This window comes from Triturus cristatus, chromosome 3_2 (assembly GCF_964204655.1).
Source record: "Triturus cristatus chromosome 3_2, aTriCri1.1, whole genome shotgun sequence".
Taxonomy (NCBI): domain Eukaryota; kingdom Metazoa; phylum Chordata; class Amphibia; order Caudata; family Salamandridae; genus Triturus; species Triturus cristatus.
The window spans coordinates 739,259,592-739,275,381 of record NC_140584.1 but is presented as its reverse complement, the minus strand read 5'-3'; the positions used below and the strand labels follow the sequence as shown (position 1 = coordinate 739,275,381).

The window sequence follows — 15,790 nt, the reverse complement described above, 5'->3', positions numbered from 1 at the left end:
CCAAACTTTTTATATATAATGCAGAATACACCTAATAACAGATGCATTTTTTTTAAAGTTGGAGGAGGAAAGATGAGCACTGTTGTGTGCTGGTTGACCCCTTTTACACGAAAGGCATTACATATATTATTGGGCCTCCCAACTTCTTGAACGTAATGACTGAGGACATTCCGTAAGTGTAAATCCATCTGGACAGACTCTCCATGTAGAGCATCACCTATCTGCATATCAAAGCTGCTACAGACAACACAGACAATGCCATATGTTTGGTGCAAAGAGATCACATTCATGAGCTGATACGGGAAGGTCACAAAGCAGATGCCTCTATGAGTGGCACTGTGCTGTCCCTTAATTGAAGGGCTTCTATAGATTGGAAAAAAATTGGTGTCTTAAGAGTGGGTGATGTGTTTGGTAAAGCACACTGAAGAACCTCAGCACGATGTGGGATGAGCTTGAGAGTTTGAACTGACCGCCTCTCCGGGATTTAAATACATGCAATTGACATGCAGCGGCAGCTTGCACCATGAGGTTTCCCAGCTTACCTGAGGCAACCCTGCATAGGATACAGGGTGCTAAGCGAGGAATTGAACAGAGGGGCTATCTCAGGACCCTAATAAAAAGGCACCAGACTGGCTACAACTCACTAGTAACACATAGAAAATGTAAATTGGAAGGGCCACCCTTAATGCAGCCACTGGACTTTGTGATTAGCGCTCCTGATATGGCTGAAGATTTTACATACAGTCTACTACAATAGGAGCAGATTGTACAAGATGGACCTGCTTCTGTCTGGTAGTATTTCAGATGCAGGGAGGCGAGAGGTATGATCCTACATACAATGTGGTACTGTAGAGTAATAAGGAGTTTTGGACCAGAGTGTTAGTTGAGCTCTCTGAGTTATTGGACAGTAAGCTCCAACTCATGCCACAATTTGTGATTCTAGTTATCCGTAATGATGTGAATCTACCCTGACACAAACTTATAATATAGTTGTTGAAACTAATGATAAAAAAATTAGATTCTGCAAGCGAGTTGGGAAATCAGCTATGTCCCACAATGTCAAGATGAATGGAGGGCATGTACCAATATATAATAGCAGAACAAATGATCTACAGAAATACAAGCTGTGGAAATTCGGGAAAATATGGCATCACTGGCGATTCCACTCAAGACTCGATGTCCCCACAATGGAGCCACCTGAAATCTATAGCTGAGACTCCGTGTGGGCGCATGTAACTGCACCAGTGGATTTGCTCTTGTCTTCAACTTTGATGAAGGTGATTGCATACTAATGTGTGCACTTCTGAGTGTGCGCTTATGTGTGTAAATGTTTACCTGACTGACAATACTGTAATACTTCAAGTCATTTATAATGTACAAGTTCTTTATTTTAAGAAATGAAAAAGCAAATAAATAAGTGCCAAAAAAAAAAAAGACTGAGTAATGTTTCGGTGACCAAAAAAACAGATGATCAAGCCATGTTGAATATTAGAACAACTAGGTCAGTCAAGCAACCACAGACCTTAAACACTCTGTCCAATACTTTCTCAAAATATAAACCACCAACATTTGGAGCAGGGGTGAGGGAATAGGGACTTACATTTTCCCAAGATTCAAAACTTTGTGATAGAAAAACATGATGAACACTACCCTCTTTACCTTAGAGGCAATTATTTACTTGAGTTTTATATAGCGCTGGCTAGACCCGGAGGTATCAGAGCGCTTTACATGAGGAGAGTTACATAGGTTACAAGTTACACATTGTTACAGAAGGTACGTCAATTACAAGTTACATCCGTTGGGTGAAGGAGTGTAGAGGGTAAGGGGGTAATGTAAAAGGGCGACGGGGAGGGAGATTAAGCGGAGAATTGGCACAAGGAAAAACATATCAGGCAGGTGGAGAGAGATTCGGGGGAGAGGGATTCAGGGGAGAGAGATTCAGGGGAGAGAGGAAAGGAATGGGGTAGGCAAGCAAAGAACGAAGGAGGGAAGAGGTGGGGGCGTAGGAGACACAGCGAGTAGATGAGGAAGTAACTGTGTCTGATGTCCGGCTGGGTGGGAGACGGCTCCCCGCTGTAAAGAGATCATTTCCAGTCTTCCATTTTGTGTGATTCCATTGTCGCAGTGGACTCTCTCAGCGGGGTTGCTGAGACTCCAGGGCATAGATGCTGGATCCCTCCTCAACAAGGGGAGAAGAGTGCTTTGGTCATGGGCACACTTAGAAAAATGGAGGAGGGGGTGTAGAAAACCCAGCGTGAACACAGTGTCTGACTTCCGGCAGGGTAGGAGACGGTTCCCAGTGGTAAGGGGATCAATCCCAGACCTCCACTATGTGAGACTCCCTTTTCACTGTGGACTCTCTAAGAAGGGTCTCTGAGACTACAGGGCAAAAGAGCTGGATCCATCCCCAACAAGGGTAGTAGGAGTGCTTTGGACAAGGGCATACTAGAGGGGGCCATATTAGGGAGTCGGGCTGGTAGGGTTACATAGGTTACAAGTTACACATTGTTACAGAAGGTAAGTCAATTACGAGTTACATCCATTGGTTCAAGGCGTGCAGAAGGGTAAGGGAATAATGTAAAAGGGCGACGGGGAGGGAGATTGAGCGGAGCATGGACACAAGGATAAACAAAGCAGGCAGGGGGAAAGAGACTCAGGGAGAGAGGGGAGGAATAGGGGAGGCAAGCAAAGAATGAAGGAGGGAAGAGGTGGGGGAGGGGGGAGGAGACACAGCGGGGAGACGAGGAAGTCCAGGTTAGACCCGGAGGTATCAGAGCTTTTTACATGAGAATTAAGACGTGTTCCAGCCAATGTTCCCCCTAATTTATTTCCTCTGTGTGCGGCAGTGGAGGGTCTCTGTGCGCTGCAATCTTGGCTATGTGCGCCAGGAACCAGACCGCGTGCGTGTGCAGCGCCAAATGTCACTCCAAACGTTTACTTTAAAAAGTGAAAAGATGGTTTGCGCATTTTTACACATACAGCGCCACGTTAAGGGTTTTAAGGTCGGTTTGCAAATTGGATAAACACTCCATGACATTAATTGGTTACACAGGCAAGTACACTTCAGGTTTAGAAAAGCACAAGACTCCAAGGGGCATATTATCAAGAAAGGCGTAAAAATTATCGCCGCAGCTTGCAAAGAGAAGAGCAACTTTAAAAACACAGCGTGTACTTTCTGGAAGTACACGCTGGGTTTTTAAACTTGCTCTACTCTTTTGTTTGTAGAGCGCCATGTGGGGAACAGGACCGGCTCCCGGAATTTTTATTTGGGTGGGCCAAGGGTGCATTTGGGTGGGCCACTGCGGGCTTGATTTGTCGCATATATGTCTAGGCAGGCATGCTTCCGGGCCCTCCTTTATCTCTTCTTAGTCTTACAAGGCCCAGTAAAACACACTTTTTTCCAAATCTCTTTCTAAATATTATCACTCTCAAAAAGTGCTTTTTCCATGTAATGTTCCTTTATTGGGAAGAGGAGGTTTCTGAGGTGGGAGTATCAGGCAAGTGACACTTCTCGGGTTCCCTCTGCGCGAGCCTTCAGGGAGAATCCCTCTTCATTACTACCTCCGCCTGACCCCGGACTCTGCAACGCACTCCCTTACAGGCTTGATTATCCACTACTCCTCTCCAGTGCACCTTATCTCACAGCTGACCTTGGGCCCCATCCCCATATCAGGCACCATAGGACTCCACTTTAATTTTTCCCGCTAAAAACATTAGTAAAATCGCCTACAAACTTAAAACATTGAATATAGCAGTAAATATAATTAGCACGCACTTTAAAGTATGTTCCACAGTAGCCCTTATGACCCGACTGCTAATTAAATAAACAAAAACAGAAAGGCCAGGACAGGGCCGGCTTCAACGCTGATGCGAAAGTATTTTTTGGTGCCACACCAATAACCTCTTTCTCCGTAAATACCTTTACTACCACCTTCCAACAGTGCCCCTCATCTTTACGTTGCCCCTCTCTCATATGCATTTCATTTGTTGTATAGCGCTACTCATATCAGTGTAGTGTGTGTCACACAAGTGAGATTTGGGCTCTGTGAATGATGATCAAGGCGTGGCGTCCCTTCCTTCCTGCAAATTAAATTCTGTATACGTGCCACAATTTTATAATGGAATGCTTGGTAGGTTTTTGATGTCATCTTATTCATCCGTGGTATTATGCCGCCTGCATATACTTTATCGAACAAAAGAAATGTCCACTGGCCTTGAGTCGGTAAAGCATACTTCATCAGGAAGTACCACAAACTTGGGAGTACTTTAAAGTTATGCGAAAGCAGTTACTTGTAGCTGGGAAACTGCTTGTCCTTTGATCTCCTTTTAAATGCTTCCCCCTCCGGGACATTTTAGGGGATTTAAAGATCAGACAGTTGGATGAACTATGTCTGCTTAAGACGTGGCCCGGATAGACCACTGGATTCCTTAAAAGAACAATCATTGTGTGGTCTCATAAGTAAATACCTCTTGGACAAAATCTGCTAATTATTCAAAATAATTCTGTCTTTATCATTTAGTCCACCAATCTGCCACCAAACTGTAGTCAATTCGACACAGAAGGGCATCCCTTAATGCAGTGCAGTGTTCTGGTATGGTTTCAATTAGGTCTAATATCCACAGAAAATGCGGGACCTTTGCACACGTTTTGTTTCAGAACCGCTGATGCTGCACATTTCTTCAGAGGATTAGCGTTGTGCCAAACAGGCACATTCTGTGTTTTTAGCAGGTGAGCAGAGTTCCAACACAACTGGTAGGACGAGGCGTTTTTCATACTGATGCATACTCTGTTGATCAGACCACAGCACGGATGCCCTTTCACACATGACAGTAACCCGATTCAAATCTCCCACTTTGCTCTTCTGAAATGTTGGCATGTATGAATTCAGTGCCAGATACTCCTTGCAATTTTATCTGCCTCTTGCATGTTCGTGCGTTCTCCCTTTGTGCTAGTAGGTAGTGTGGAGATGCAGGTGCTAAGAAGGGGTGAAAAAAACCGACAAAGCTCATTAGCGTGCAAAATGCCTTTTAAAAATCCGTGAAGTACTCGGGTGCGGCTGTTGGGTGCCCGGGAAGCTGCCTCAGCACGGGGGCCCACACACGACGGTGGGGGGTGAGGAGGGGCTGAAGCTGAAGCACTTTGAGCACAATGGGCTTTGCGCGCCTGCAACACCATGTCTCTGCCACCCGCATGGATTTCGCGCCGCTCGCGTTTTAAAAAGCGGCGGTGCGAACAGTCTCGTAGGGATGTCTGTGCGCGCTAAACCCTGGGCACTGCGCGCTCCGGCTGACCATCGTGCGCGCGCGCCCGCGGCTTAGTGGGAACAGTGGTTCCAGCGTTACATCAATTACAGTTACAGTTAGATCCGTTGCAAGTGCATTCAATAAACATAGAAAAACAAGATGAGGAAGAGAACCATCTCTGATGTCCAGCTGTTCCCTCTGCTCACCTTTGGGGGCCACACAGGGCGTAGACCTGAAATCGCCTGACCGGCACCATTTTGAAGATAGGTGACATCAACCAGTATACGATATTGGGCAAACATAGCAGGGACCAGGAGTGTGAGTATAGGTAAAATAAATGACCACTCCAAGATGGCCACCATAGTTTGTGAAGGGAGCAGGCCCATTTCTATTTCCATGCTCAGCAGATCCTCCAGATCAGGGAAGGGGGCGCCATCTTCGGGATCAGAGGTAGGAGGACGACATGGCAGTCTAATTATAGCAACAGGCCATAAACATACAAAATGGGCGCTCATGAATGCACACTTCAGCCCAAAAGGAGTCCCGATGTTAGCAGTCACTCAACAGGTGAGGGATAGTATTGCTGTTATCAGGGGATCACCCCCTGTTGAATGTCTCCGAGTCAAGAGACCGACCCCTGGACCTTCCATGGACCTCAGAACATGCCCTCAGAACCCAGTGCTCCTGCAACCGGAAAGCACGTGGAGCCTCCGACACACAGAGCAACGGACAGGGTCCCACACTCGCATCCACGGAGGAGCAGGGAGGGGCAGGAGAGCTCCAATATAATCAATGGGAGGGGAGCGGGGGAGGGGGAGTAGAAACATTGCATTCACCGCCGGCAATTGTCACAACAGAAAATCTGCCAAGTTCCCAGTAGCGTGCGTGGTAATCCGGTTGCGGCCCAATTCCAGCCGCTATCCTAGGCCTGAGCAGGCTCTGCACTGCTAGGTTCGTTATGTGGGCCTGCACCGGAGCGGCATGCAGGGCAAGGCTGCGCTCAAAGTGTGGGCTCCAGCAGGGTCCCGCTGGAGCAGCGCCGATGATCCTACGGCGCCAGCGAGAAGGCCGCTCAGCCTCCCAGCTGCTCCACAGGCCAGCTCAGCTCACCTGCGTGCTGCTTCGCTGGGAAAGAGTGTTCTGGCTCCCTCTCAGCAGCGGATCGCAGCCTCAGTCATCACACACACCTTGCACGAAAATGCACGCGGCGGGCCCCATGGGAAGTGCGAATAATTCTGGATAGATGTAGACAGCTCGTAGAGCCGAGTTAGCACACAGCCATCTTGGAGCCTGGCTCCTCCCACTGCAATTGAATGAGATGACCAACCTAAACCAGCAATACAGAGATTACAGTACTTTCAGACTTCCCCACTTTATTTTCTAAAACGACACATCTCAACATACTTCCCAATCAGTTTAAGACTGTCCAAACATCTGGACGCTAACTCTGCCTAGGCAAGCACATACGTTTTGTCTCCCTTGACCTCAGATAGGCAGTAGGGACGTAAGACTGCTGCTCGAGTCCCAAATTGGAGCTGTTCTTTCCCCATGTCCCCCGTTTTTCGTCCTGCATACAATTGTGTCAGTACTGAAATCAAAGGACAACATACTTTTCTGACCACATAAAAACATCCTTGTTGGCGTTTGCCTCCTTCAGCACTTCTTTCTTTTATCAATGTAGTTCAAGTACCTCGTCCCTTTGCTTTTATCACTGCAATTGGATCCCCTCACAGATAACCAAATGCCCATACCAGTTTGAGTCTTTTCGAGTGCCTGCCTGGAACCAGTTTGCGGAAAAAACACATTTTTGACTATTCCCATAAGTTCAACTTCTTCCCTCCGATATGGGCCAGCCCAGAATTCTCTAATTTGATGACCACCATGGTTTTCCAGTAGTTCAGGATAATTCCCCAGGTGAGCCAAGGAAGGTACTGCACACATGCGGAAAGCTAATTTTAAACTTCTACAGTGGACCCTCTCTAGAAGCAACGTTTTATTCGAAGATAATCTCTGGCATCCACCTGGTTCAGTCTGGCCTGAGAAGCTATCATTCTTTTATAAATAGTCCAATTTGTTGAGCATAGTGCCATGAAAATGTTTCTCGTTTTGTCCGGTCAGATGTATCCCCTTCAGAATTAGTTTGCGCACGTCGTGTGAAAGTGTTCCTAAATGTTCAAGAGATGCAGTTGTCCTCGCATGCAGTGATGAAGAACTGCTTGGCTCCGACGTTTCACCCCTTTGCAGCTTGCCCATATTGTGGGTATATTCAATTATTGCTAGAGTGTAGTTCATAGAATTACAGGAGAAAATGAAGAGAACCTCCAGTGAATTTTAGTGCAGCCAGTGTTTCAACCCTGTATTTTAAAGTTCTCTCAATTTTTACCAGTCTTTTATGACTGATATAACTAAAGTCATTGATAACTGTAAAACCTCAGGTTCTTCTTTAGATAGTTCTCTTGCATTTTTGTTTTTTAAATCCTATTGCTTCATGCCAAAATTCCTAGCCTTAAATCAGTAAATAATCAGTCTATGCTCAGGAACAGTTTTTGCAGAGCCTATTTCGTGTTGTGCAATCACAGTTTGGTAGCATATTAAATGCAATAATATTCCTAATGATCATCAGGCTGGCTTTTCGGATGCTCTTACTACTGAATCAGTCATTACAGCAATAATTGAAAGCCTTTCTGTGATGAAGACAGTCTCCATCGTTTTGACCCTAAGAAGGCACTAAGCTTTTATAAAGACTGCACCAAAAACGATCCGAAGGACAGTCGGCACTTTGTGGGATTGTGGGGACAAAGATCGGCAAGGCAGTGCCAAAAAGGACCATCTCCCGATGGATTGTTGTTTGTGCAAATGTCTGCTACGCACTGGCAAAGAAACAGCCTCATGAAGGCTACGGGCTCATTTCACCTGAGCTAAGTCTGCTACCACTATTTTAGCAGAGTACTTGTCCTGGACATTTGTCAGGCTGCCACATGGGCGTCTGTACATACTTTCACGAAGCACTACTGCCTCGACAGTCAGGTACGTTAAGAGGGGCATTTTGCCCACTTTGTCCATTAGAACTATTTTATCTGAGCCAGTTCACATATCCATCTCCTAGGGAGGGTACTGCTTTGGTATCTATTTACAAGATGAGGAATCTGTGGTTACAAGTATGTATCAGATGAACAAGTTAATTACCTTTGATAGCAGTCTTGTCTGGTGGATACTCTATCTAACCTCAGCATCCTCACTGGCCCAATCTGTGAATTGGACTCTTTTCTTACTAGAAAGTTCCCAATGTAGAGATCTGCACACTGGATGGGCCCTGCGTCTTAAGGAGCGGACAGCCTAATAAAGTAACTGTCATCAGCTCGTATGGATGGCACTTATATGTGTCTCAGCGTGGAGCTGCATGGTGCCACCTACCGATGCACAGGAGTACTACTTTAAAGTTTCTGGATCTAGTCTGCTGTTGTGCATTATTCTAAGTATTGTATTGTCTATCATATGATGCATGAAATGTCAACTATGTAATATAGAATGTAATCAGGTGGTGGTTCTGGAATGTGGGAGCTCGGGATGGTAGTGGGTTGGAAGACGAGGGATCAAACGGTGCGTTTTAATATGTGTAACCAATGCCAGGGTTTGAGTCAAGAAATGAAGGAGAAGAAACTATTCCCCTTCGCGTGGTATGTGCATAACAAAGTGGCGACGAGCGGCTCACACGCCACTGGATTTATGCAAGTACTCAGCTCATCTGTATCATGAGAAACTGTAATAGTGCTTTCATTTAAAGCAGTAACTATAAAAAGCAGTTTTTGTGGCGCTTAATAGAGACCACCATCAGTTCACAAGCTTGTAAGTTATAGGCTCCTGGTTTTACATTCGGCCTATTTTTTAGAAAAAGAGGAATGGGAAAAAGAGTAAGTAGAATACTCTTCTGAAGATTAAGACTGCATGCGAGGCTTAAGACTGCACACGCTGCACTCGCACAGGGTTCGTATATCCTTCATTTTGCTTGAGTGGTAGTTGTGTCGCACTCGTAGAGATGAGGAAGGACGTAGGTGCAGGAGCGTATGTGGAAGTGGCCATTTTAGTTGAGGAGATATCCGGTTGTTCCGAGTGCAAAAGACTTTGGGCGGCTGGATGAATATGACGGTGACAGCACACCAGATAATAAATACTCAAACCTGTGATTGTATTTGGCGAATCTTACAAGCAACTATTCCACTTTGTGTGGTATGTATGCAATATCTACTGCTTGGGGGAAATGCACAAGATAAGCAATCTGCAGATAGAGTATCTACCAGAAAGATCGAAGGTGAGTAACTTGTTTGTAAAGGCCTCAGAACCATTCAAATGGAGATGTGTCCAATGGAGGAATAATTGCATTGTCAGCAAATTTGGAGGATTTCTTTCTAAGGTTATGTTTTACATGGGAATTAACAGTTTGAGACTTTGGTCCTAAGAAAACAAACATTCTCTAGAAAAGTGTGTGTTTTTTTAACAATGCTTTCTCATTACACCTCTTCTAAAACTTCCAGAAACGTCAATGCTGGCAGAAAGGATTCCAGTTCCATCCAGCCCTGTTCCCATAGCAACCATCGACCTCGTGCAGCCGCATTCCGACAATATCATGCCTCGAATAGAGACGAAACTTCCTCCAAAGAAAACAAAGCACCAGGAAGAGCAGGAGGACGTGAACAAGCCAGCTTGGGGCGTCAGTGGCTCCCCGTGGGTCACACTAGCATTCGCTTTCTTTCAGGTGAAGGAGATGATCCAACTGTCCAAAAGCAGTCAAAACTCCGAAAATCAGCCTTTACAGGTAATTGTCATGCAAATGTAACATTTGCTAACTAAATTTCTGAACTCCTAGACAGTCATTCTAGTAGTTATGCCTGAATCTACAGTAATATTTAAAGGGTCCAGCTAGTTTAAAGAAAACAGTTCTCTTTGCCGAGTGCTGCATTTATAACAATAACCATCAATAGATATTCTAGAATGTTCGTTTGGTTCATGATGGTAGCTATTGTTTTAAGATCTGTTGTGATGTCATTTACTGTGTGACCCCTTTCGAGATAAAATTATTTCCAATATTTGGCCATACACTAGCCACAGCAAACATTCAATGTCATCACTGTGCAGCCCGGTCATCATTTTAGTTAGGTATTTATTTCCAGAATTAAGGCATTGAAGTAATTGAGGTCCGGAGATCGTGAAGGTTGGTAAGCTGTTCTTTATTTGTAAGTCTTACAGCACCCACAACCAGACGCTCCCGTCGCATTCCAGGATCTCTGACAACTGATTAACGTTGTCAGAATCCTGGAACACACCGTTTAGCATCCGATTGTAGAACCATACTTAAATGAATACATGACAAGAGCGAGGCATCCTCGAGCCAGGATGCTGGCACGAGGATGCTCGCAAAAGCTACACACTACAGGCATCAACATAAGGCCCAAATTTAGAATATAAAATATCATCTGAGGCAAGATGGTAATTGATGAAACTGTCCCATAATATTGGATACAATCCTGAGGAAGTATGCATAAGATGGGTGTAATATATGCGCTTACCGGCATCCTCCTGTCAGTAGCATGGCTCGAGGATGTTTGTTGTGTAGTATGTTTTCGTTCAAGCAATGTTCCATGATCTGGTGCTGAACGTTGCATGCCAGGATTCTGACAACGTTATTCAGTTGTCGGAGATCCTGGTATGCGGCGGGAGCTTCTGGTTGTGGGTGTTTCATTATAATAAATCTAAGCAACACTTACAAGCTACGAAGTGTTCCTGTATTTCCTTACTTCATTTGGCGACGAGCGGACGAAGCTACGCGTCCAACACCCACCAGCCAGGACTTCTCATCGATCAGCGGTGTTCACCTCTTGATTCATAGCGTCTGCCAAGCGGAGGTTTTTGTCGGTCCCAGCTCGGAGGTCACTCCTGGTGCACACGACAATTTTGCTGGCCCTTCAAACATCGTTTTTGGGCAGTAAATTGGGAATCTTCGCGTCCCAGTGTCGCTTGCCTTCAACGCTTGGTGGTCTTCACGCGCGTCTTCGCGCATACGCACTAACGCATGACGCGTACGTGCATCGACGCTGGCAGCCATATTGTGTTTCGTTTATTTGTTACCTTGGTAACCCTAGAGACACAACGCCACGCAGTGGAGAAGCAGCTGATTCTTTCGTAATTAATCTCCTTGCTTCGTTTTTATGTAGGATCCAGCCTGCATGCTTCTACGGTGACAGGCACACCTTATCTATTTCAAAGTACTGATTCATATGCACGTTGGAGCCTTCAGATTCGGTGACAGGCTCACCTTACAATTATTAATTGACATGATTTTGCTTTCTTTTGCTCACCTATAGTGTTGATTTTATATATCTTTTTACATCACTAATTGCATTTATTTCATATGTAAACTATTTTGTCTTCATATCAACACCTTCTCTACGTTTTCATTGTTAATTGTACTCACAACAATGGCTTCTTCTCAGCAATTTGCACAATCGCCTCCTTTCTTGCAGCAACCTGGGAAACCCAGCATTCCATGGCGTCAATGGGTAAAAGCTTTTGAAAATCATATAGTAGCTATTGATGTCGTTAAATTTTCTCCTCAGCTTAAGGTAGCAATTCTTTATGGTTGTCTTGGTCTTGCTGCACAACACGTTTTTTTGAGAATTTACCTAAATTCCCAACTCCTGCTGGTGATGCTGATCATTGGAATGTGTATAAAGAGGCGTCATCACGAATGGCAAATCACTATGATCAGGAGTCAAACATTATGCTTGAGAGACATAATTTCTTTAGAAGAAAACAAGGTGAAGAAGAATCTGTGGAAGAGTATATTGCACAATTGCGAGTTTTAGCTTCAACATGCGAGTTTGAAGCTGACCCTAAAATTTACATTCGCAATCAATTTGTTTTTGCTTGTTTCTCAAGAAAAATTCAGCAACACCTTCTCAGTTGTAGAAAACCATCTCTCCAAGAGACAATTGATATCGCCAAGAATATTGAGAGATCCATCGTTACCTCTAAGGTCCTTCAACAAGATCAATCTCTCACCTCATTTAAGACTCCTACACAAGACGTTGTCAACTCTGTGAACGCTATTTCTACACATAAACCTACTAAACAATTGTTTAAGAAAGGAAATATGTTCTGCTATAGATGTGGTTCTAAATCGCACCTAAGCAATTATCCCATGTGCCCGGCTATCGGAAAAAGATGTCTTCTATGTAAAAAGATTGGTCATTTTCAAGGTTCATGCAGATCCTAAAAAAGACCCACCAGCATCAATAGTGTAGATTATTCTGGAGCCGTTAATGATTGTTCAGACCAGTTTCAAGACATGGTAGTTTCTATTGAATGCAATTCCATTTTTACTCCTCACTGTGTGAAAGGCCCTTTAGGAACTGCATACTTTGGTATTGTGGAAATTCCCATAATGGCAGACTCTGGTTCTCCTATAACCATTTTATCGGATGTTATATTTCATGATATATGAAAAGGTTCAATCACTCTATGTCAAACTGACATCAACCCAAAGGCTTTGGGGGAGTTTGACATAGACATGTTGGGATATTTTAATTACCGACTGGAATGCTTAGGAAGATCCATTTTTACTAAGATTTACGTTGCAGTTAGAGGACGTAATATTGGCTGGCAGGATTTGGCGAAAATGGGTTTGCGTCTTATTCCAGGTTCTGATAATCCAATTGCTCTTGGTGATCCCCCTCAGGGCTACAGCCCTGCTGGCTCTAGGAATAATTTGCAGCCCATTACTGATTGTTTATGTCTTACAGATCATAATTCTGACATCAAAAAGCTCTTGGATAAATTTCCAAATTTATTTTCTGAAAAGTTAGGAACTGTTAAAGGTTTTCAACACCAAATTAGGTTGAAATCTGATGCCCAACCTTTTGTGCATAAAGTACGCCCCTTGCCTCTTAGTGCAAAGGACAAATTTAAAGCTGTTCTTAAAAAACTATGTGATGATGGCGTCATTGCTCCTTGTGACTCCTCTGAGTGGGTTTCTCCCATAGTTATTGTCCGGAAAAAATCCGGTGAGGTCAGATTATGTGCGGACTTACGCACTTTGAATAATAACATTCTTATTGACTGTCATTCCCTTCCCAAGATTCATGAACTTCTGGCCAATCGGGGAGGGGCCAAGTTTTTTTCACTCATTGATTTGCATTCAGCTTATCATCAGGTTCCTTTAACAGCCGATTCTCAGGAGTTCACAACTTTTGTCACACCATTTGGCATGTTTAAATACCTTAAGTTACCTTTCGGCTTAGCCTCTGCAGCCAGTGTATTTAAAAAAATCATGGACAATCTGTTTAAAAACATTACAGGGGTACAAGCCTATCAAGATGATATTCTGGTCTATGCTGATGACTGGGAGACTCATTTGAACAATTTATCCTCTGTCTTAAGCAAATTAGACCACGCAGTCATGACAATCAGGGCAGAAAAATGTAAATTCGCTACACAGAAGTTGGAATATTTGGGTCATACACTTTCTCCGGAGGGTATCAAACCAAAAATGTCTCTCGTCAAAGCTACTCCTCCCAAAGACAAAGACGCACTTCGGTCTTTCTTAGGCTTAGCGGAGTATTACGCCCGTTTTGTTAAAGGGTATGCACAAACGGTGGAGCCTTTACGCTCTCTCCTCCGTAAAGGTTCAAAATTTGAGTGGTCTGAAGAAGTTTCTTCTTCTTTCTTTCAAGTTAAGAAACTTATTATGGATGCACCTGCCTTACACCCTTTTCATGACTCCTCAAAATGCTTTATTATGGTTGACGCTAGCCTCACTGGGTTAGGTGCTGATCTGGGTCACTGGGTTTCAGGTAAAGAGCACACCATAGCTTTCTCCTCTAGAATGTTAAAACCATCTGAAAACTCATTATAGTACTATAGAACGCAAGGCTCTTGCCTGTGTTTGGGCCATTGAAAAGTTCAGGAATTACATTTGGGGTAGTCAGTTTGCTCTTTTCACTGATCACAAGCCTCTGACGCAGTTATTAACTGGGAATGGTCTTGGCAAAGCATCAGCTAGGTTAGTTAGATTGCTGTCTAAATTGCAAGAATTTCACTTCTCCATTAAACATATATCTGGAGGGAGGAACTTTAGGGCTGATTGCCTTTCTCGCATGGCTTTTCATGATCCCTCAGAGGTTGAGAATTCAGAAGATACAGAATGTGTCATTGCTACTCTTGATGCTGTATCCTCTTGCCCAAATATTACTGAAGAATCTTGGCTAGAAGCACAGCATAAATATGACAATCTTAAACTTGTATCTCAGTATATTGTAAAAGGTTGGCCTGAAAGTAGGAAACTTTCAAATGAGTTGAAAGCTTTTGCCATGGTTGCACCTGAATTATCTTTAGTTAACAACATAGTCATGCGACATGATTGGTTTGTTCCTCCTGCCGGTCTTAGGAATTACATTATTAAGTTTGCTCACAAAGGTCATTTAGGAATTTCAAAAACTTCTCAACTCATCAAGTTATATTATACTATTGGTGGCCATCCTTAGAATCACAAGTTAAATATTTTATTGACTCATGCCCGGAGTGTTTATTATCGGATAAGAAATGGAAAGTTATGAATACACCACTGCATCCTGTCCCTTATCCTACCAAACCTTGGTACAAAGTTGGTTTAGACTTTTCTGGCCCTTATGATCTTTTGCAACACGATCTAAAATATATCATTTTGTTGATTGATTACCACTCTAAGTGGATTTATCACATGTTTTGTGACTCACCCAGTTCTCATAATGCCATAACATTTTTGAAGAAGGTATTTTCTCTTGAAGGTTCGCCTTCTGTTTTACTTTCAGATAATGGCACTCATTTCATTTCTCAGAAATTCAGTTCTTTTCTTACTGATTGTGATGTTACACACTTTAAAGTTGCTCTTTACTCACCAACGTCCAACGGTTTGGTTGAAAGAGCAAACAGGTTAGTTAAAGATGCCATTCAATCAGCTCTGTCCTTCCAACAGGATGCTCAAGACTTTCTTGAAGCAAAATTATGGGCTTACAATATCTCTCCTCATTGTACCACCGGGGTGTCACCATTATCGGTTCTAAGAGGTAGAACTGCTCACACTAATTTGTTTCCAAAGTGGTTGGTTAACAAACATAACAACAGTGAGGTAGCTTCTAGAGTTGCTCAAAAACAGAGTCTCATGAAAAGTATTCAAGATGGTGGTAAAGTTTTCAATTCCTCACACCTAGAAGTTGGTAGTTGGGTTCTCATTAAGAATCCCCAAAAAGTGCCAAAGGGGACTTCAAGATTTTCTCCTCCTGTGCAGTTCACTGGTGTTAGTAAGGCATCAGCCTTGCTTGGTCATAAAGGGTGGTGGAATAAAAGATCGCTGGTTCATCTTTCTAATTCCCAGGCTGATTCCTTACTTAAATTATCCAGTCAAGAATTAGAGGATTCTGATTGGGTTCATTTATTACATGATTTACCTTCTGATGTTGGAAATTCTTCCACTCAGTCTCCCATTTCCCATCCTAGTTTGGAACATTGTGCAGAT

The 15,790-nt window shown here is 43.7% G+C and overlaps 1 protein-coding gene across 3 annotated transcripts in view; it reads left to right on the top strand.

Moving 5' to 3' along the window:
- The window catches only part of MFSD6 (major facilitator superfamily domain containing 6), a 400,661-nt gene that overhangs the window by 303,415 nt on the left and 81,456 nt on the right, over positions 1-15,790 (top strand). For all 3 annotated transcript variants that reach the window (XM_085648803.1, XM_085648805.1, XM_085648804.1), the window contains exon 6: positions 9,777-10,057. In XM_085648803.1, the coding sequence (XP_085504929.1) occupies positions 9,777-10,057 (281 nt within the window). The remainder of the gene's footprint in view (positions 1-9,776; positions 10,058-15,790) is intronic.